Source organism: Passer montanus, unplaced genomic scaffold (assembly GCF_014805655.1).
Source record: "Passer montanus isolate IOZ18808 unplaced genomic scaffold, ASM1480565v1 scaffold65, whole genome shotgun sequence".
In the NCBI taxonomy this organism is placed as follows: Eukaryota; Metazoa; Chordata; class Aves; order Passeriformes; family Passeridae; genus Passer; species Passer montanus.
The window spans coordinates 3,012,977-3,036,245 of NW_024371593.1; the positions used below are offsets into that span (position 1 = coordinate 3,012,977).

The 23,269-nt window shown below is 45.6% G+C and overlaps 1 protein-coding gene across 7 annotated transcripts in view; it reads right to left on the reverse strand.

Moving 5' to 3' along the window:
• CRACR2B (calcium release activated channel regulator 2B) overlaps positions 1–23,269 on the reverse strand; it is a 46,162-nt gene that overhangs the window by 20,613 nt on the left and 2,280 nt on the right. The window contains exons 1-7 of one of the 7 annotated variants that reach the window (XM_039728375.1): positions 20,918–20,967; positions 19,383–19,448; positions 18,232–18,367; positions 15,429–15,490; positions 6,038–6,293; positions 4,532–4,643; positions 1,905–2,079 (exon numbers count right to left, since the gene is read on the reverse strand). In XM_039728375.1, coding sequence (XP_039584309.1) covers positions 1,905–2,079; positions 4,532–4,643; positions 6,038–6,250 — 500 coding nt within the window. In that variant the 5' untranslated portion in view covers positions 6,251–6,293; positions 15,429–15,490; positions 18,232–18,367; positions 19,383–19,448; positions 20,918–20,967. Of the gene's footprint in view, positions 1–1,904; positions 2,080–4,531; positions 4,644–6,037; positions 6,294–7,403; positions 7,493–15,428; positions 15,491–17,877; positions 18,018–18,231; positions 18,368–19,382; positions 19,449–20,917; positions 21,041–23,269 lie in introns of those variants that run through there. The other 6 variants (XM_039728373.1, XM_039728372.1, XM_039728371.1 and 3 more) reach the window with 6 other exon arrangements.

Sequence of the window (23,269 nt, forward strand, 5' to 3'; positions counted from 1 at the left end):
TGATTGCTTTTCCAAATATTCATCAATAATAAATTTGGTGTCTACATCAAGACTTGGAGAAATGAATATTCAGCAAATTTGCTGCATGTTATGGTCAAACTGTTACAGCACACAAAGTTTAGCACACATCATTGGTGTTTTTCTTACACTCAGACTGTACTGGTGGCTGCTACAGTCCTCATTTTTTTACAGGTTTGGAAACCGAGGCACAAAAAAAGATGCAAATTTGCTGAAGTGTCACATCAGGATAACAATGGAGGAAGCCCTGGAAAACCAAAGATGTCTTTTTCTGAACCTGCAATAATGATTACACTGTTTTGACATCTAATTCATTGGAATTTGAACACAGCACTTCATTCTCAAAGTGTCTTGTAAGCCTGCAGACATCACTTCATGTTTCTTTTTAGGGAAGAGCTTCTTTAATTTTTTTTTAATCATGAAACACTTTGGAAAAACTGCCTTGAAAGATACAGAATAATCATACCTATAGTCAGTATCCAAATAGCTATTTTTCTTTACCTATGTATTTGTCTCCCTTAGTATTCTTTGGGGAAACAAACAAGCAAAGCAAACCAACCAAAAAGCTTTTCATTTTCTCTGCCAGTACTGTATGACAGTCTTCTTTTTCTGTCCCAAGTTTAACAAGTGATAGCACTTCATCAGATCTTCATATTTGAAATAAAAGAATATATTGAGTCCTGTTAGGAAATGAAACTCTTTCTTTCTAGAGAAAGCTGTGAAAATTTTTCATATTCCTGCTCTCACCCCAATTAGCTTCTGTTTGATATTTCTGCTTTACAACAGCTGTTTTGGCACAAAGATGTGACATGTAGTAGCTACTAAACTCATTGCATAAAACTGCCAGTAAGTGGTCAAAATAAAACACAAGATAATTCCACTTTGGACTTCTGCTTCTCAAAGCAGAGTTATAAACAGTAGAGACTGCTTTCCCAGAACAGTAATATGGCCTTTCACAGTGTCATCCTGTTGTTTGAAGACTAACAGCTTTCCAGAATTTCTTCCAGACAGAAGCTGTTTATCACTAAAACACGCAGGTGCTTTGCATCACAATGAAAATAAGGGGGAAAAAAGTCTGTTCTGTGGCAGATGTGCCTCTGAAAGAAGCAAACTCCATCACTTTCAGCTTCTGTCTCCAATCCTGTCCACCTCCTTCCCTAACCTGGACTGCTTCTTGCAAAATGGCAACACAGTTGGAGCACAAAGCCTGAAAAGGAGGACAGCCACAGAGAGTTGGGCACCCCAGGCCCTGCAGATGTGCATCACTGAGAACCAGTTATGCATAGTGCCTCATGTTGGAAAGCCTAAAAAAAGTCTGGATGACACTGGGGCCTGCAGAATCTACTGGGGCTACAAGGGCATTAGCACCACGTTTCAAGGCTCACAGGAGCACCCCTTTGACCCATTTAGCCTTTCACACTCTTCAAAATCAGCAGTCCTAAGCAGCTCCTTGAGCACAGATCTTTCACAGAGACCCAGAACTGATTGTCTGAAAATATATGAACAGTCACACACCATTTTGGAACAGAGAGCACACTCATCCTCCTTACCTCATCTAACCCTCACATGCTTCTTTTCATTTGCTGCCTGAGCTGGACTTGTATGCCACCAGCTGTTCCATTTTACAGCTGTGTTATGAACTTGAATTTGGGAAACTGTGAAAAGCACTGAGCTAAAAGTAATTGCTACCTGATGAGAAAACCCAGACGGCACTGCGTTTGCTACCAAGCCTATGAAAACCCAAAGCAGCAGTGCAGAGAGCCCAAGCAGTGCTTCAGAGAGCAAGCAGCTCAGTTCACCTCTTTGGTCTTTTCTGGTACTTTGAAGTTTTGGTCCTACAAGATCAAAAGAGGGTAGAAGCAATGCCATATGACTGCCCTACTTACTCTTCAAACAACTGGGATGCTCCAAGCTGCTCCATCATGGAACAGAATCGTTTCTCTTCATCATCATCATCTGCAGGGTCCAAGTCATCTGACCAGCCTGACTCGAAGGTCTCCTCGTGTCTGGAGTGATCCATTCTCCCAGCCCCTTGACACAATTCAATCCCTATTAGCTTTCCTGGTGGAAGGTGAAGAGAAGAAGAATAAATAAAGTCAAACTGGATGTCATTGAACGAGCTGCTGTTTACATGGCAGCCTGACAGAGCTGCAGGAGACGCCTCGTGCATGCTGCTGGTGCAGGACACCGCTCCCGGTCAGTGAAGCGCCTCCGTCCTGCGGCCCCGAGTGATGTCAGTGTCCGGGACAGAAGCTGGCTGCCAGCCCAGCCCGGGCTGCCGGGCTCGGCTCACATCTGAGTGCAGAGCAGCCACCACCCTCGGCCCGGGCTGCCAGCACGGGAAGCGTGGCCGGGCTCCCTGCGGACTGCCGGACTGCCAGCCCGGCCCCGACTGCCCCATGCTGCGGCTGCTCCGCTTAAAAACACCAGGGGAGGGGCCCATCTCCTCTGCTCCGAGTCAAGCGCCACGCAACAAGGACTGCCTCCCGCTAGGGTTGTGGAGAGCAGAAGGAACTCGCTCTCCAAGCGCCTCCTCCTGCCCCGTCCCACGTCCAGACGGCTTCCAGCTATCGGGATTCTGCTTCGTGCTGAGAATGCCACGAGAACCCCCTGCTATGCAAGGCATGTGGCAAATACTAGTGCTGGGAACAAATCCTTCTCAAAGATATAAACCAAGCAATCCTATCCAAAACACAGCCCCTCATCTGTATACAGAGGTCAGGCCTTCAGCAGGAGCTACTCTTCCTTTCCAAAATACATCTGGCTGGGGTCAAAAGGCAGAAATTATATCCTAACTACGAGACCAGGAGTCAAGGATGTTCACAGAGCACAGATGAGAACATGAAGCTGCTCTAAGAGGAAAAATATCCATTGTTATTATACTTCAAGGACTCAACTTTACCTCTTACCTCCATAAATCCAGAAATTATCTGCTTCTCTCCCACTCTTAAAATGTGTTGTAAAAAAATTTGCAATGTGGAGATCCAGGCCCTATTTAGTTAAAACCTGATGATCAGACAGTTAATTAAGGAGAATGGTTTCGATTAGGCACTTCTGATGTATGCTTTTGAGAAAGAGTCATTATGTCTCATTATTTCTCTTTTACAGATGGGAAAATTGAGATGGAGATAGGAAAATTGAGGTAGAAAATGATCTGAAGATTGTTTTGATATCCTAGAAGGAGCGAGGAGCCCTCTCAAGAAGCAGACTTGATTGCAGCTTGAACTTCTTTCCCTTGATTTGCCCCTGCACACTCCATAAGAAAGACAGCCAGACCAAACCCTTGAGTTAGCGCCAAAGTCAGTCTGAAAAGGATTTCAGTGATGCCAGACACAAAGAATAACCATAAAGAAAAGAAATAGAGAAATTAAGTGCTTTGCCTACACTGGAGCAAGTGCCAGGCTGCCAACACAGGGTGGTACCTGACACAAAGAGAAAACTTGCCTACCTCTCCCAGCAAGGACACTGAGGCAGATGCCCTCATGATACCCATGGCACAAATGCCTCATACAACGAGATTTGGAAGTAACCAAGTCATAAAAGAGAGGGCACCGTGGATACCAATGTGCGCAAATTGTGCCCGTTCACCTACAGTGCTGGACTGGAAAGCACCCACTCCCAACAGGACTCTTGTTTCTGCCAAAGAATGGAGCCAGACAAGAAGCACAGAGGCACAGGGCAGGAACAGATGTAGTCAGCAGGCACTCAGTGGAATAAAACAGTCCCTGTACAGGCTGGCCCAAGACACACTTTACTGGGTTTATTTAAAGGAAATCTTTGCAACTTCTCTCACGGTTTTCTCTGGCTGTTTCTGACCATTCAAATTGCAGCATTAAAAAGCCCTCCCCTCCCAAGTTGTGAGAGAAAGGTAGGAGCAAACACAATCTGAGCAATCAGGACAGCAGAATTCAGGAGCCTCTTCCATCACTTCTGAAAACCCTAGACTCCCTATGTGCACTTTCTTTGACCTGATCCACCTAACACCTCTGCATGTCCACGGAAGGCGCTGAGAGGTGCAGATTTTCTGAGAGCTGACAAGGCAGATGAGCACCTGTGCTGCTGGGTGAGGACTGTGGTCAAGGATTAGCATTCTCTTAGTGTTTGGAAAAGACAGCAGTAGGAAGCAACAAAGGCTTATTTGCCAGTGTTCTAGCCTACCAACAAGACTCCCACTAATGCCCTTGTACAGCACTGGTATCAGCTGGGGACAGTTGCCAAGAGGCATATTTCCATGCAGATGAACAACTTTCCAATCAGATAGCCAGACACAGTTTGCAGCATGTACTCTCTCCAGCAGGAGATGTTCTGTGGCTGGCTCTACCAGGCAGGCAGCACAAAGCCTTCAGGAGGGGGATACACACCCACCCTCTCCAGTGATGCTCACATGAGCACGGGGCATTGTCCTGCACAGCTGCTGCAGCTTCAGCAGAACCACTGCACTGTCTTTCTTACCAACAAAAAACATCCTGTCACAGGTGGGTTTTTCCTTCCTCTGCCTCTGTGCAGTCCTTACCTAGACCCATGCTGAACTCCACAGGTGTCAGGTATCCTTTATTATTCTGTTCCAAGCTGTCAAAAACAGTCTCCAGCTGCTCAGGGGTTAGGGGGAGTTCACTCTGGAGCCGCTGCAAAGACAAAAGAATGCACAAACTTGAGGCATAGCTCAAGTCTTGCTTGTGACTGTCCCTGCCATCCTCAGCTGTGGCCCACAGCAATGTGCCCTTTCAGCACTGCATCCTGCCCAGGGTGTGACAGTCTGCCAGTAGAGCTGAATGATGACCTGTCTGGAGTAATTGTTGTGTTGACTTTTGCCATTACTGGATGATTCAACCAGGACTTCAGAGTGGGAATTTCAGGTTATTTTGTTTGGAGAAAGCTCAACCTGCTTCCTCCCCCAATACAGAGCCACTATCTTTAGCTCACTGCCCGTCTCCCTCCACTTCTGCTCAGAGGTGGCACTGCCAGCCTCCTGTGACCACTGCTGCTCCCAGGAGAGCTCTGGGCACACCAGGTCAGACTTGCAGGCATCTGGATTCAGTTCCAAGCTCTTGCAGATCCTAAAGGAAATGTTCAGTCCATAACAGTGAGTTAGCTTTCCTCTGTCACCTTCTGCCTGCTGGGACTGTATCACTACTTCCATGGACAAGGAGCAAAACAATTCCCCTTCATAATGCACATCCAGAGCACCTACTGTGGAGGGGCACCCAAAGAAACAAATAAGAGGGGTGTAGGCTAAAACCTCGTAACTGTCCCTTAAACACACAGTTTTACATAAAAACTTAATAAAAATTTATTAACATAACTATTAAAATTAGGCATCACACAACCCAAAGCAAAGTGAGTCAATATTTAAAGTGGCAAGTACCTGTCGAGCATTATTTATAGATGTGGGGAGAGATGGGGCTGGAGAAAAACAATCCACATGTAACCTTTCTGATGAGCCTTTAAAACAAAGTCACTAAGGACTACAGGGAATTTGTTAACAAGTATTTTGGTAACAGAAGGCTGCAAAACACATAATTGTAGAGCAAAGTTATAGTTCAGGTCTAAGGTTAGTTTTTGGATTAGGCTTCAATGATGATTGTATAACTTTGTGATCTCAACTTTTTTTAGAGAGGTTGATGTATTGTTCATTGTATAGGTTTGGAGGGGGGGCTTGTTTCTGGGCTTTTTTTTATTAGACCAAGGATTTTTTTTTTCCCTCCAGATTTCCCATCCACTGCATACTTGATGTTTGTAAGAACAGTCATAACTTTTTTTTTTTTAAATGCATTCTTAAAAATTTTTAATTACTGTCCTACTTGTCTCAGGAATTCCCTGGAGGTGTGAGGCCCTCCTGGGAATTTTAGTTCCTAGCAGGTGTCTACACCAGTGTTTGGTTCTTAAAAATCTGAATAAGACAGAGGCCATATGCACACCTACACTTGCCAGGAGTGGAGGCGTGCCACATTGTTCCCTGTTTTGCCACCCATGACTTCACAGATCCTCGCAGGACAGAGGAAGAATTTTTTTCCCTCACCTGCATGTCCACCTTGGTGATAAAACCCTTCTCATCCTTGTCACACAGCTGGAAGAGCTCCCTTGCCTTCTCAAGCATCTCCACCTGCACATCTTCCAGTCTGCTCACTTGGCTGGGAGGAGAAACACGGGAAGCCACCCCATCCTCCTCACTCCCTTCCTCTTTTCCTTCCCAGCGCACGTATCCCAAGAGCACTCCACTCTGGTTCTCCATCTTCTCAAAGTCTTCTTCCCCCAGGCAGGGCCAAACACAAGAGCTATGGGGCAGGAAACAGAGAACATCCAGTCAAACATGACCCTCCACTTCCAACCCACACATGATATAGTTAAATGCCTCGATGGTTGAAAGAGCAACATTCAGCAGCCGTATCTAGACAAAATAACTTTTGAAGTCCCCTCCAACCCCAAATGTCTATGCTTCTATGAACTGAGCAGCAGGGGAAAGGGAGTTTGTGTCAGAGACACACCACACTGAGGCACACACCACATGTAGGTAAACCCTGTACACAGCATGGGTGTGCTAAGCCTAACACACATCTGTAACCCTCCAGCCGGCACCCTGCAGGGGGGCTCTGTTGCCATCTCTCCTCCTCTGCCTCAGACCCAGAGTTCTGGTCAGAGTTCTTTGCTGGTGAAAGCCAGGTGTCAAGGGAAGGTTTCAGTGGAGACAAGAGGGTGGGAAGGGAATATTAAAGCACACAGGTAAATCTGCATGGGAGCACAGTGATAGTCCCAGGTCAGCTAAGATGGGGCTCAAACACTGTGAGCTGCTCCTCTCTGGTCTTGGTTCCCCTGGCAAGAACATGTACTTTTCCTTCTCTTGCTGCTTTTCTGCACCACACCTTCAAGCACCAAACCTGCAATAAAACTGCAAAAACCCAGAGCAAGATGAGAGCAGATAGGAGGATGATCTGTGCAAGTGACAGAAGAAAGAAGAAATGTCACTCCCAGCCCTCTCCCAGCCAAGTCTTCTGTCTGGCCTTCCACCTCTGACATTTTCTTGTTAACGCTTTCCAAATAGTAGCTCCATCTTTTGGGGTTTTTTGTTAATGCTGTTACAGTACAAAGAAAGGTCAGACAATTCCTACACTGGGAAAAATTTAATAAGCTGGGCACTCCTGACCTCTTGCCTTCAAGCCTCTGTTTTGAGAACTCATGAGCTGCCAAACAGAATTTTAATCTGAAACATCACCTTTATAGGAAGGAAACCACAAAACTATGGAGACATTTCAGAGGCCAAAGAAAATATTTCCCATCACTTACAAGTACCTAAAGCAAAAAGGAAGGGGAGCACCCATTTCAGCTTAGCACTGTGACTGTGAAAATGCCTACAATGCATTCCTACTCCAAACCACCTTCTGACTTACTGATCTCATGGAATGAGACACCTTCTCCAGACAGCTCCTCTTCAGCAACACCACCACATTTTTGAAGCCTTGTTGCACTGATTGCTTTAGATTTCTCTGTCTGCAGACTTGTCTTCTGCATTGCAGGGCAGAAGTGAACTGTGCAAGCAGGCTGAGAGCAGATTTAAACAGTGCTGGACAAAGAGGGCACAAGGGTTGGGTTGCTTGCGTTTTTTTAACCTCCAAGAAATTAAAAGCCACATACAGATGCCACGATAACAAACAAACTAATTCTGTTTGCACTCTTGGTACAATGGGAGGATAAAGAGCACGATGGCCAGAAGAATGTGACATGTGAGAACGATACGAAGCTGACACAAAAGGAGAAGGCAATTACGCCCCACGCTCTTTGACTCCGTTCATTACTGCTGGTCCCTGAGCCAGCGGGTGGTTCTGCTTCACAGAACAAGCAGAACACTTCATTCCCCCTTTCAAATCAGTGTTTTTCCAGGGCACCTCTGTTCCAAATAAATATCTGCTCAAGTGACACTCAACTCTGCAAAAGACTACCTATAAATGGGGACTATTATATGTTTCTAGTCAAGTCAACATCCCCAGCAAGCAATGGACACAGAGTTGTACCCAAGCTTTGGGGAATACAGCAGAGGAAGGAAAGGGAGAAAGCATAAAAAATAAGGAGGCAGACCATGTTTTTCTCTCTTGCTCTTTCTCAAACAAACCCTCCTACCAAGGATTTTTTGTGTTATGGAGCCAACATAGCAAAATTTGGAGAGTAAAGTTAGTTTCTATACATTAGCTGGACAGTCAGCTTGCTTCTGATAGCAAGTCAGTGTATAAGTAGTAAAGAAGTCAGAAAGAGCACCAGCTTACTTTTCACTTTTTTACTTTTTCAAGTAAAAGTGGCAAAGCTGGCCTTGAAAGAAAAACAAAAGAACCCAAATATATTATGCTTCCTAGATTTTACAGGTGATTATGATGAGGAATAACAGCCACACTGGTGAATGATAATTACTGGCTTCTACAGGCCACCCTCCTGAAGGTTTTTTCCAGACCCATTCCTTTTGCAAAGATACAGCCTCAGCACAAGCAGCACCCTGTTCCAGACAGCAGCAGAGGTGGAAAGCAAAAGGGATTTCAAAGCAAGAGCCATGACAGGATTGTAAAAAAGATCCAGAATAAGAAAAGGCACAAGTAAGCAAAGTTTTCTAAAACATCCCTCTAGCTGCCTAAGAGACACTGAGAACCCCAGAAGTAAAGATGACCTTACTTTCTTATTATCAGCTTCATCAGTTCCAGAGCAGCCCACACAGCTGACGTCTCCCCAGCTTTGCTGCAGCAAACAAAAGGTGGTGCAAGGAGGATGTTCTGTTCTCTCTCTGAGACATTTTTTGAAGCTGAAATTCAACCCATTACATCCCTACCTCCAGCATTTCCTCATTTTATCAAAAGCCCAGCTGCACTGTAGCTCCCAAACACTGGCTGAGTTAAAAGCCTCTTAATTAGAAGAGCTGACATGGGAGCCTGACATGGACAAAAGTCTGAAAGGATTTCACTCGTGTAAAAGACCAAGCCCATTAATTCAGTGTTCAGAGCAGGAAGTCTCTTGTCCAAGCTGCTTCAAGTGGCTTCAAGCCAGATGTGGCTTTTTCAATGGTGAGACAGCACTTGCAGAGGAACAAAGCAGCAAATAACAGAGAGCCCTAGGAAGAAAAATACATTGCAGCTCTGATGAACTTCTCTCCCAGAAGCCCATGCCTGAGAAATTCTTCCTCTCTGTCCTGTTTGTGAGGGCACTGCATGGTGCAGGTGGGGCACAAAGCCAATCTCAGTCTAACAAGTGCTGTCATACCTCCCCTAGCTGCACATCAGCACTGCAAAGGACTGGGGCAGCAGCTTCATCAGCATGATGCACAACATCACAGAAGGACCACTTTGAAAGAGACTGAGGTCATTGGAGTACCACAACTGTGGACTAGTACATCCAAAAGTGAGGCAAGCAGAGCTGGCTTAAGTGCAGAAAGATCAGCTTGGGAAGAACCATGCTTTCCTAACACAAGGGGTAAAGGCAGAGAAGATATACAGGCAGCTAAGGCTTTTTGGTCAGGCAAACCTGCCAGGCTGTGCCAGAGAGATGAAGTCAAGCCACCTCCAGTGACAAAGCCAGTGGTTGTTACCAAAACAACTTGTCAGGATTAGTTTTTCCAGGTCCCTTCTGGCAGGAAAAGGTCAACACCAGTAAGAATCAATTTCCACACCTAATCTGGAGCCAGGTCAATCTCTGCATTTGGAGCTGTTGACTTCCACCATAAAAAGGTGTACAATAGGTCACAGCCAAGTTGGTCTAGCCCAGCATCCTGCCCTCAACAGTGGCTGTGAAGGAAGAGTTACAGCAGGGCAAGCAAAGAGAAGACTTCCCTGAAAACATCTGCCAACTAATAACCACTGTCAGCCTGGGGCAGTTCCTGAGCCACATGGTTCCTTCCTTATCTTCCAAGACATTTGTCTAGCCTCCATTTTGAAACTGTATGAAAGCATTCCCTTTTCCCATGAACATGCTGACAGAAACAGGGTGCCTGCTGCAGCCAGTGGGTGCTGACAGAGCTTCATGGGACTGTTCCAGTTTTCTGGGTACACAGTTCAACCAGCATCAACTCCATGAGAGATGGAATAACTTCAAACAAGCCCTTCACCTCTGGGAACTGTGTTGGAGACCAAAAAATCCTCTCCCAGGGGCTGGGAGATGTAATGGGAAGATGGGAGTGCCAGGGATCCAGAAGGCTCCAATTGCCCTGGCCAGCAATGCTCTTCTTGAGCCCTGTCTTCCCCCACCCCACGGGTTTGGCTGCCTGTGCTCAAGGTCAGTTCTGGTACTGCACAGGGCAGTGTCCAACACCTGAAAAGCCTGATCCAGAGCTATGGATTAGACCAGGCAACTCCTGCCATAGTATGTGCTGGGGCTTAGCAAGCAAAAATTCACCTGCTCCTGCAAGACGACTTTCCCAGAGCCTGGAAAGCAAACAAGTCTTCTCAGACACAGCACAGGAAATTGTCTGCCATAAAGACAGCTAGCACCAGCTCCTGTATTTCAACACTGAGGAAACTCAGACCAGTCTTTAATGGCTATTTTAACTACCTAAGGCATAAACTGAGGTTTGTCCTCTGCAAAGCTGTGGCAGAAAGTCAGCTGGCTCCCATGGGCTTGGCATTGTTTAGGAAAATCATAAGACCTGAATTTTAATCCTGACTCAGCTGGCCATATGGCCGTGGGTAAGTTATATCACCTGCCTATGCCTATAGACTGTCAGCTCCTCCAGTTTGTTTCCTGATGCTTGTGACAGCTGGCACTTTAAGATTCAATATCTGGAGACTGATAATTACATGTGAAATTCAAGCATCCAAATAGTTTCAAAGCCTTGAAGCTGAAGAATGAAAAACTTGAACACAGAAACTGCAAGTTCCAACAAACGGAAAGAACAGACACAAGTTGCTTTTCCTGGAAAAGGGAGGTACTACTTTCAAGGTAGCACTACAAGGTCATCATTTCCAATTTATTACCTCAAAAAACTTCTCCTCTTGTAGCTGAAAGCAGAGTTAAAGAGGTACAGGAAAGTCACGGATAAAATGCTATCAACAGCCAAGCCCTTATCTAGGTGACCCTGACCACCACGAGCACATGACAAATTTGGGGTGGTGGGGTTTTTTCATTTTTTCCACAGCCCAACGAGAAGGAGGAAAGGAAAGTGAGGAATGCAGCCAAATTTCCACAGCTGGTCCTTAGATGACCCTAGTTACTGCAGTGCATTGTGCATGCACTGAATACACTGCATTCCTAGCAGTCCTCCTCAGTGGAAGACAATGAACCAACAGTTAATGAAGGAGGGAAAAGCCAAGCACAGCTGGCTGAGTGGCTTACCCAGGATTACAGAACAAGGCCAGTGTTTGGATCCTGTAGACGGAACCTGTAAGGGAAAGCTTTGCTGTACCACTGAATTTTTGGTGACAGAGTGGTAGAAGGGAAAATTAAAGAAGATTAGTGTATAGTTGTACCACAAACTGAAGTGCTCAAATACTTGCTGGGAGGTTTCCCAAAAGACATCCTCCTGTATCTCTGCCTAAGACAATATTATTAGAAACAACAAAACCACCCCCATACTAAAGCTAAATATTTAAGCCATTTATTTAAACAATTCAGGAGAACACACACCCTTTCCTTTCTACTCCTGATGCAGAAAAAGAAGTCTTGCAACTTCAAAGGAAGGAATTCACCAGGTGTTTAGGTGCACAGTGATCACACTCCTGGTGCACACGCTGGACGAGACAGGTTTGATCCCATACATGAGAAGTTATTGCACAAAGAGGAGATGAAGGGCTGGGTAAGGGATCACTGCAGCACAAGTGATCACTATTGCTCCAGCACATTACAAATGCACAACAAAAGCAGGCCAAAATGCAGCAAAGGATTTGTTGCTTGGTCATGGAATGGAAGCATTGGTCAGGAGCAGGTGAGTACCAGGTAAGTTTTACAAGAAAAGGGCAATAAAAACTTTACAGGTCCTTATACCATTTTATATCAAACATGTGCCACTTGCTCTGTTTGTTCTACCTACCTTCTGCTCACAAGGTTTGAAAGCTAGCAATTGCTATAAAAAGTGCTCGTTGTAGGTCACAGTCACATCTACAAATCCCAGATTTTATAGCACTGTGAGATTCAGTGATCAAATATAGCTATTTACAGTTATTATCCCAGTTGCAGGCAAAAAGCAATATACATTGACAAAAATCCCAGCCTGAATACTGACCAGGTGAAGGCAGAGCAGAGATCTTGCCAGGGAAAGACACTGACCACTGTGACAAATTCAGCTTCCACAGATGCTGAATTTCCAAAACCTGCTCAAAGGAACTGGGTACTCACTTGATGAAAATTATTTTTAAAGGCTCTGCCGAGGCTCAGTCTGAAAAGGCTGGGAGAAGGGCAAAAAGAAAGTAGTTATTTCTCTAGTGTACTTTGTTCAAAATTAATTTTGCTCTTTCCCTTCTCTAGGAAAGCTGTTTCCGTTGTTTGGAATTTGTTTGGGTGGTTGTTGGGTTCTCCCTTCCCAAAGGGAATGGCAGGAAAAGAAATACACTGAAAAATGAGAAAAACATCAATTGTTTTGTGAAAGTTTTTTTTTTTCTTTAAAAAAACCTAAGAAACCCATACACACCCTGGGTAGAAAGCCTGAAATCAGGTGTTCATATCTAGAGCTACACTTTACTCTCTCTCTTTTAATTGCCTGCACTTGACCGTATCCCTTTAAGGAAACAGGAACAAATCCAGGAACCTTTGTGTTGTTTATTCAGCATCGGATTAGCCCAGCCTGATAGCCCTGAGCTAACCCCTGCTGCTGTATCTTGGATGACTTCATCATGGGATATGCCAGTAGGATACCGAGGTATATCCCAGAAACACCCACAGGTTCAAGAGCCTTCATCATTCTGAAGAGCAACTTAAAAAGAGGCTCTGCTGCAATTCACAACTTCCCTCACCAAAGCTCATCAAAGAGGAATTATCAACTTCATTATCAGCTTCTTGATCTTTGCTAAAAAAATCTTGCCATAAGGAAAATTGTTTGATTCAGAGTCTATTCTCTTATCACCAAGCAACCTGAGAGTGGTAATGGTTCTCTTTTTCCATTTCAAGAGGTGAACAAATAAACTTGTTAAATCTGCACTCACCCATGCTTCCTGATTCAACAGCACAACAGAAACCACGACTGTGCCAACAACTATCAACACAAGCAGTCTGCAACATAAGATAGGTATCTACAGCATCCCAAAACTACATCCTTCACCCCAGAAATGGCCACAAGTCCTCCATCACACCCTCGTGCTGCTCCCCAGCTTTGGCACTGCCAGCTAGTGGCATTTTGCAACTCTCTCACACTGGCACAGCACTGGCACAGCAAACAGCGAGGGAGAGTGTTTGCACTGGAACCTCTCCTACTAATTGGGCTTTTGGCTTTGCTGGGTTGTTTTGCTTTGGGAATGGAGAGAGAAAGCATCAGTTTTTCCTCTAATAATATTTGGGCCAAGAGTTAATTCTCAGCAATTAAAAACAAAATCCAAACCACATTTTTTCCATAAACAGCTAATGGTCTTGGATCTGTCAGTGTAACTAGCACACAGCTGATTTCTCAGAAAATAAAGAGCATGCCTACAATAAGACATGACAAATAACAACAGCTACTTTTAAAACAAGTATTTTTCACTAATTCCTTCACTTTAAGGAAGCAGGTTTCCTGAAGCTTTTCTTTAAAGAGACAGAACAGAGCATTACACCACATAAGGATTCATCTTACATACTGCAGCATTAGCTGAACACTACTAACAGTGCTGTGAAGTTGGAGGTAGATGCTGCTTGGAGTTCAGCAATCAGAAATTAGATCATGCCTAACACCACGTATGTTGACAACAAAACGTGTGCTCTGCAGGGGATACCTACAGACCAGGCAGGAGGCAAAGAAGTTTTATTTGCCAGCCCAGATGTGGGAAAAAGAGGATAGAAGACAGAGGACTTGGCGCTTGACATCAGATAAGCTGGATCATTTTTGATTCAAAGTAAAAACTGAGCACTGAGAGCCCAGGCTAAGGAGATCCCTGCACTCTTCTACTCCTCTTTTCCAGGAGTTGTTGAGGCAGGTAGGAATGCCCCATAAGGAAGACAAGATCCAAACCTAATCTGGCATTTAAATCTCTTCAGGAAATGACACAAATCCAGTGCAGATCTTCAGCTCGTTTAATGGGACATTAAGTGGAAACTCCCTCCTGCCTTACCTGCCCCTTTAGAGAAGGAAGCACTTGTGTGCAGACCAAAGACAACAACCAGGATTCAGCACCCTTCTGCTGGGCTCATGGCACCTTTTACTGAACAACTAAGGTGTCATTGAGCTAAAAAGGACCTCAGCTGCTGCAGCTCAGCAGGGATACATCAGGAGAAAGGCTGCTGAGGGGACTCCTTTCACACCCTGCAAGCAGCAGAGGCATCAGGTACATGAGGCTCTTGCCCAGCCCTCAGGAACGCAACCAGACTTGGTGTCCTGCAGACAAAACTTCAGGATGAAAGCAGGCACACCTCAGTCCTCTGCTGCTGGAGGGCCAGACACATTTCATCAGTGTTCTTGAAGTATGTCTAAGGCAAAAATTATGCAGAAACAGCCTTTTGTTTAAGAAATGGATAAAAGATTCTAAGGGATACACAAAGCTTCAAATGCTAAAATTTGGGTGTTGTGAAGTTGCCTGTGTAACCAATTCCCGAATGGCAGTGATGGTGAAGAATTGTCCTCAGTCACTGCTTCCTTTAAGAAAAGAATCCAGGAGCCCCAGATTAAGCTGGTGATGGCACTTGCACATCAAACAGGAGGCAGCACTTCTCTACAAACCCTTTGAGTGTGTCACCTCACTGATATGAGATGCTGAGAATATCACAGGCATTCATGAGCTGCAGCAGTGGCTGTTTTGTTCTGCTGAGTTTGTCCATGAAGGACTATTACAAAAAATAGCTGTTTGGGGGGAAATTTTCTTTTCCACAAATAGCTAAAAGAGTATCCTAGGAGAGTGTCATCCCATTTCTATGCTAGGAGGATAAGGGTATCAGCCATTAGCTGCTGTAGGAGACACAGGGCTGGTTCAGCCTGTTCCTCAGCATGAACAGAGGCTACTCTCACATCTGCAGAAACCCCCCTCAAAGTACATCAAATCTTCAACCCAAAGGACCACAGCATTTGCTGCATTTCACCAGCAAAAAGACTAAAGAGCTGGACTTGGTACTCCAACAGCCAAAGGCCAGGCTTCTCCCCACAACTGTCATGGCCATCACAGGTACTGAAATCCACTCGGTTCTTTGAGTCCTCAGATTCTATCTGCCTATGTCACACAGAACAAAGATCTGCCTTTCCAGTAAGAAGCTGAATCTCTCCATGATGGCCTCACACCTTGTTTGGCCTCAGCAGCATCCTTCCTGGGCTGTTGTTACATATGCACACTCACCCAGCAGAGTCACTGTGTAAGTCAGTCACACTCTCTAGGCTTCTTTTGAGTAGTTTTCACCTCTGTTGTAAGAGAGAGAAACATTTGGTGTTGGTTCATGGAGGATGAGCTTTCTGCCACCCAGCCCCAGGATGCTGAACAAGGAAAGTGTTGTTCATGGCTTCCGCCAGGTGATTGCCAATCTTGTTTTGCCACTTCTTCATTAAATTTCCCAACAGCCACCCACTGACTTGAGCATAAGTCCCTCCTGGCTAGCTGCAAGTTTTCCTCAGCCACTTCAGTGCCCTCTTTGTACAAAGGCTAAAATCCTGTGACAATGCCATCTCACCCAGAGTACCACAGGTGTGAGCTCAGAGAAGTGCGCAAGAGCCTCACCTTTGTTGATCAAAAGCCTTTGTCTTGAAATCAGCCTCACACAAACAAGAATTCATAGCCTTATGTTGGCCTCAGATTGCTACCTCAGCATGCACAGATAAAATATCAAACCACAACATCAGACTGCCCAATCCTTTTCTCCTTTCAAAGGAAAAGCTTCTTTTTGGGAAAACATTCACATTGTTTACTTAATACATGTGGTAAACAGTGATTTCTTCTCCAGCTGAGCCAGCAAGTTCTCTGCAGAACCTGAAACCTCCTTACCCAGAGGACTGGATACAACTGCTGGGGGGGGGATGCAAGAAATTCAAGCATATTTTCCTCATCCTAAGAAGTTCTCGTTCAATATTTTGAGAACTGGACACCACTATCTCACCCCCATAATATTTTCTAGGCTACGTGTTAGTGATGGGATTAGTGGGAAAAGCTTTACCTCACTGTTCTGAACTTGCAAGATGCACTTAAAAAATAAAAAAGGTTTGCAAATATTAACAAGTAGGAATAAGTATGGATAGGATTTCTATGCACCACAGCTCCCTGTACAAGTATCTCTCTAGCTGATGCTGTATTGGTTTTGCCCAGGAGGGATGCAGGGACAGTTTGACCTTTCTGCAAATGTTGTTAGAACAACAAACAGATCCGAGACAGATGGGTGAAGCCAATTTCCAAGAAGACTGTTAACCCATTCTCTGCCTCCCAGAGAGGAAAACTGCCCTGTGCACAGGTGTGTGAAACTTGGTCACCTCTCATCTCTTGATCTACTTGCCAAGAGTAAGGTAAAGGTAAGAATTCACTTCTTCCTGTGAGCTCAGGAGGTGTTGGCTATGCTGTGTAAAACACCTTTCCTGAAATACCAGTGTAACCTATGCACTGGAAAAGGGTGAAGTCCATGCCCTGAGCAGAGACACTGCCTGGCTGTCAGATCATTGGGGAGAGCACAGGTAAAGTCTTGAATCCAAATACCACCACTCCCCCTCTCCCAAAAGAAGAAAGGATCGGTCTGAATGTACAAGAATTCCAGGATCTAGTACAAGATACCAGAAATATCCTCTTCCTTTTCTCATGCAGAGGGGACAGTCACAACAAAGTACTGAAAGCCTCAGACTTCTACAAGACAGAAAACTAGAGAATGTTTTGAGCAGCCACAAGCCTTGAGCTTCTCCTCCACAAAGCGGGATAACACTGGCATGTGAAGGGCACCTGTTCCTGGCATACCAGGCACAGCTTAGTGCAAAGAGCAATCAAAGCAAGCAACAGCATTTGAAGCAAAGTTGGAAGCAGATGCTGTTTGAGAGGTGCTTTTGTTCAGGGTGTACAACTGTTATAGGAAAAGTAAAATCACTGTGGGGTTGGGGGGATATTCCTGTCTGACAAAATCTATCACTGAGCCAGAAGCCCATAGCAGGAACAATGACGTGGGATTACAAAAGAGGGTGGAGGAGAATAAGGGAATAGCTATGTTTATGAGAGATAGTTGGAGATTTCCTGCCAAATGCTTTTAAAGAAAAATTTCTAGTTGTCCTCAGAAAGCATGCAGCGGAAAAACCTTAGTCAGACCAGCACAAGATATTAATTTCTTTTTAAAAAAAGATAATTTAAAAAAATCACAATCTCACACATTCTAATATTCAGCTATTATTCCAAATCAGCAGTTTCCCAAATCAGTAAGTCACTAGACTCAGTTAAGCATCTCTCAGAACGACATCAGAGCTGAGAGCAAGTTTCTTCAATTCAACATTTGCAAAGACCTCAAGTGATCCAAACTGAAGCATTAATTAATTAAGCACCCCCAGCTCTTGAAAAACAATCAATAAATTTTCCTTTCTCTGTCATGGGACTAACAACTGGTTTTTGCAGTGATATACAATGCCACTGCACTCAGTGAGCTCCACTCTGCTGCTTTAAAGCAAAAGCAGGAAGTCGGAACAGAAAATTCCTAGGGAGAAACTCTGCTGAGACAGAGCAACTCACACACTCGTCCAGACTTCCTGCTAAAACAATTCTTTGCCCAAATGAGAGAAGTTCTTCCCTCCCCTCCACCCCATTTTGTCCCTCTGCAGGTGTCCCCAAATACCTGGAGCAGCAGGACAGTGTTGCTCCCCTTCCCTGGAAGCAGCAGTGTATTCCACAGCAAAAAGCTAGCGGGGAAGGAACACGGCCACTGTAAATAGAGGATCAGAGCCGGTCCAAGCCAGGAGGTGTGGTCTGCACTGCTCCCTACGCATCCAGCCCCCTTCCTACACAGCCTCGTAGTCCTGGTTCAGAGGGCAGCCCAGGAAAGCCTGCCCTTGAGCTTCCAAGGTAAATTCCTTGTAATTCCTGTGCCTTGTGCACAGCTGCGAGGGAGAAGGGTTTTCTGGGCTGCCTTAGGCAAGAGGGGAAGAAGGGGTAAGAAAGCAGATGACCCCTCATCTCACATTGAACTTACCTTCCCTGAGAAACTCTAGCTGTGTTTCTGCTTAGCTTGCTGCCTTGCCCTCAACCAATTTCCACCAGGCAAGGGCTGGAAAATACCCCTGTGAATCCTGCCTCAAGTTTAACTCCAGTTTTACGAGGCTGGCAACCTGTTTCACAAAGAGAAGCACAGAGAACTCAGGAAAAGAGAGAAGCAAAGCATGAGATGACTCAACAAGGAGCATGTTTCCAAAGCATCATAAAACACACACCAGGGGAGGTGGGGTGCACATCCCAGGACTGCCTCACTAAAGCAGCCAGCCTCAGAAAAGCCACCCTCTGTCCTGCCACTGACAGAGCACCGCTCTGTCCCACAGCATCCCCAAAAGGAAGCAAAGCCATCCCTGCCTGCTGACAGCTGGAGGTGCTGATGGGGATTTGTTGGATTTGTTGCTCAGTGGCAGCTCCAGAGTCTCCAGGCACACAAAGATGCTCTCAGCTGTGTCAGGTGCTACTAGCTGACCCTGAGGTCTTCTCAGGAAAGGTGACAAAGGAAAGACAAAAAAGGAAGTGTTAAGACTCTGGCAGGCTGGCTCTTCATCACCAGGTAAGATTCTGTGTCCTTTTCTGACCCTACCCCAAATGTCTCTTTTGCCCAGGAAACAAGCTTTGCCATACAAATCATGAGCAGGCAAGCCTACCCTCAAACAGAGAGGAAAACCCCCTCTTCCACTAAATTTCCACTGAGAAGACTCCAGATGGTGTCTGAACAGCAGAGACCTCATCAATCTGCAAAGAGAAGAGCTCCAAACAGCCCCATTCTCCCAGCAAGAAGCAAATGGGACCTGCAGAAGGCAAAGACAGGTCCTTCTCTATTATTTTAAGATGGTTATTTCAAAACTCAGACTAAAAAATGGACATGAAGCCTACTACAAACAATCACAATTGTCTTTACTGGAGATTTAACAGGATCAGAGAGCTCCTCTGAGCCATCTGGGTGGTCTCTGTGCTAGCAGAGGGCATGATCACCTTTTCATTCCTCACAGGCTCAGCTTTGCCTCAGCTGCAGGACCCCAAATCCCCTGGGGCAGGCTCTAACAGTGCAGCTGTGGCAAAAACCCCAATAAAATCAAACAAACCCATACCAAGTGAGGCATCTGCCTCTAAGCAGGAGAATTTACTCACCATTTTGTTCACCATTGCTGCAGAAGTCCTGCTTGACACTGACCCATGGTCTTGGCTGAGATGCTGCTAGAACAGCACAAAAAAGGGAGCAAACTGCTTTCCTGCACCTTGCACCCTGTCCTCTCTCTAATCTCCTCCTGGGGTTCTTTATAAAGGTTCTCTTAGTACTGACCACAGCAAAAAAGCTTATAAAACACACCCAAAAAAACCCCAAAACCCCATACTTTAGAGGCACATTAATGAGTCCTTAGTGTTACATGGATAAAGGTCAGGAAATACAAAAAGTTATGGTCCCCATAGTAATGCTAATTCAACCATACTGCACATCCTGTGTATTTAGTGGTACACATTGAAAAGAAAAAGGCTTCATCTACCAATGCTTAAAAGGTTTTTGATTTAGTAAAGACACTTGAATACCACCCCCTACACGTAACATTTATTGTTCAGAGCAGTGGATTTTCAGATCGAATTGGATTAAGCCCATCTAAGCATCACTCCAGCTGCCCATATCCAGGGCAATAGCAAGAGCTCTCAAGCATGATTACAGACTGCACATTATTTGCCCAGCCTGAATAGAGGAAAGGGATCCTGGCGTCAGAGCAGCTTGAGTCACCCAATCTCAGTCGGCACAAATTCTGCACTGGGATGCAGCAGGGACTTGGTAAGAGGAGAGGGGAGACAATAACCAGCCAAGCCCCCCACACCCATAACCAGCAGGTGTTAATCCATTCCTACAAACACTCATTAATTTGATGCTGACAGCTTGAAATATCCTGCCTGGCAAGTCTGGGAAGAGGTGAACTACAGCCATGCTGACCTTGCTCCAGCACAAATCCATGTATTGCTCTGCTCTCCCAGCTCCTGAGGGCTCATCTCCATGCTTTGCATAAAGCCCACACCACTCTCCGAGAGGGAACAGCTACAAGTGGTCCGTTTGCATTTAGCGCTTTGACTGAGCAACCCGATTTGCATAGGAAGAGAAAGAGACTTTGCGCCATAGGAAATCCATTAAATCAAAGGGGTTTGAGCACCTCGAGAAGAGGATTACCCCTCTCTGGCTACACGTCTGGGAGAAAGGAAAGGTAGATCAGGCATCTTGCAAACTCCTTGAAGAGGAAAAGAGGATAAGGAAGAAGGAAGGCAGCTGTCAAGCACAGCAGCAAAGTGTGCAACAGAAGAAACATGAGCATTTGTGGGGGTGCCTACATGTCCTTCCTCCCTCCAATAAATCAGAAATTTTTTCCTTGTTCCCATGATCTCAGACAGAAGGACACAGTTCAGGACAACAGATATTTCAGAACTTCAAAAGCCAAAGGAGAAGAGAGAGACACTGCTGCTGAGTAGGTTCTCAGCCCTGCTGGACACCAGGTCACCCACACAGCCCTGCTCGGAGGGCACCAAGCTGACAGAGCTGCCATGGAGCAACATCCACACCAGAGTCTGCACAGGACACAGGCACAGGGACACACAGCAGAAGTCCTCCCACCCACAGGGTTACTGGGTGGCTGTTCCCTCACTCACACCCTTGCACTCACCTTCCCTGTTGGGCTCCAGTATCAAGTCTCCATGTTTTAAAGAGGCTTTGCCACCCTCCCCGCAGCTGAAGAGCCTGGCTATTCCTCTGAGCTGCACAAATTCCAGTCAGCATCTAGCCACACCTGCCAAGGGTAACAAGGTTTTGGTCATGCTTTATCTTATCTAAGCAATGATGACGCTTGTCTTTCTTCTTGGGCAAAGCTCAGGAGCTCAGCACCTGCCGAGGAGGGGAGCTGGGCAAGGGCCAGGAGCTCCAGCCTGCAGCAATTCACCCCAGAGCAGATGGCTCTGCTGGCCTGCCTGTCCCACCCCACAAAAACTGGGCATTCAGTCCACAAACTAGGGCTGGGGGAAAATAAGGCTCAGCAATACATACACTTCTTGCCCCACCTTCAGCTCAGGTGCTGGCACAGGCACACAGCTCACTTCCCTAGACATGATACAGTCCCACTATTCCTTGCCAGGAGACAAAGCAGAGTTTTACAGGGAGGTAGAAATCTTGTCTGGAGATAAGACTTCAACATCTCGTCATTCTGTTGACCTATAGGTCACCTACCACTTCAATTCCCAGCTGGAGATGAGCTTGGTTTCCTCCTCTTCATTTTCCAGAGGGAAGAAGAGGGGAAAATGAGGCAGATAAAAGCATTACTCTTACTCATACATGTTATGCTGAACGAAATGGAGAGGAATTCAGCTACTGTAACAGTGAGGGCCACCAAGTTCCTGTGGGAAGTGTTAGATCTGCCTCCCTGCACTTGAACCTCTGCCCAGCTCCCACCATACTCAGCCAAGGATTTACAGCCAGCCTGCAAGTTTGCTGTCTCCTTTTTCCAGAGGCTTGATTCACCTAGCTATATCCAAACATAGCTGAAGTTTTCCCAAAAGGTTTGCTTTCCACAGCCTAAATGACATATTTAGACATTCCACAATTTTATTTTAAACACCACAGAGCTACTCCTTCAAAGGTCTGCAGATATCCTGCCTGCTATTCATTGGAAGAGCTTGAAGTAGGAAGCAATAAACAGGTAGATACGTTACCTTTATTGCACAGTTGAAAAAATTAGGCTTTTTTCAAGCCTTAACTGCACTGCTTTACCTTCATCCAGCACATGTGCTAAAGGCTAACTCTTTCAAAATGCTGTAGGATAGGTCTGCAGAGCTTTCACCTTATTCATAGTCTCATCTGTCCAGAAACACAGGTTGCCTCTGCCCAGGATACCCTGCTGTGAGCAGGGACACCTTTACACCTGCCAGATCTTACCAACAACAAGCTCAAGCCAGCCCCAAGCCCACACAGTGCTGGACCACCACAGCAAATCTCAGGAGGGCATTTTCAGAGCTCTCCTGCCACCCCCAGAACAACACAAGCCTTTCCTGCAGAGCTTTCAGGTGTGTGTCATCCTCAGACATCCTTCTGAACCAGGCAGTCCCTTCCACACAGATGGGGCAGTACCTGTGCAGAACAGTGATACAAAGTCCTGTACCAGCAGAGACTGAAGGCACAGCAGCAGAGGCAAGAGCTCCTCCTTCAGATGACATCTCTGCCAAATGAACTGCAATCACACACTTCACTGGATAGAAAGCAGGGATGCTACAAACCTCCTTGCTCTCACTCTTTTTACTTGACAGATTTTCCTCCAGTTATGTCAAGCAGATAAGAACACTGTATCCTTCCAAAGCATTGCACCATATCTCATTTCCTCCAAAACAAGCCTATGATTAGATTAAAGCCACAGTCTCTGGGAGCACAAGACAGTATTTGTTGTGCTCTGTCACACAAGGTTAAGAGAAAAACATTTGGTTAAAAAGTCCACAGGGCTTACCAGCCATGTTACTCCAACCTAAACTAAGCACAGGAAAGCACAGCATGGCTCCAGCCTTCATTTGAAAGTCCACAGTACCACAGCCCACTACTACTTTGGGTGTTGTTTTCTCCCAAAGCTCACAATATTTGTTACTCCACTTGAGGCACCTAGGTCCTGCAGTCAGGTGAAATACTGAGATTGAAGCATTCCTGGCAGCTTATACAGACACAGAGAAATCCTCAAGACAATCAGAAATAAGCAGGAAAAAGCAAATTAGAAACGTGACTTAAAATAAAAAAAAAAATTATGCCATTTTATGGTTTGGTTTTTTTAATGTTTGGCTGGTGGTATATAAAAGCTTAGGGTTGGCAAACTTTTTCTGGTGGTATATAAAAGCTTAGGGTTGGCAAACCTTTTGTTCATGTGGCTGGAGAGGAGCACCTGGTGCTCCTTGCTACAGCAGAAGCCCATGGGAATACTTAGTAGATCCACCCCAGTGGATCCATCCAGCTCCTTGCACAGCTGCAGAGGTCAGGTTTGCTTAGC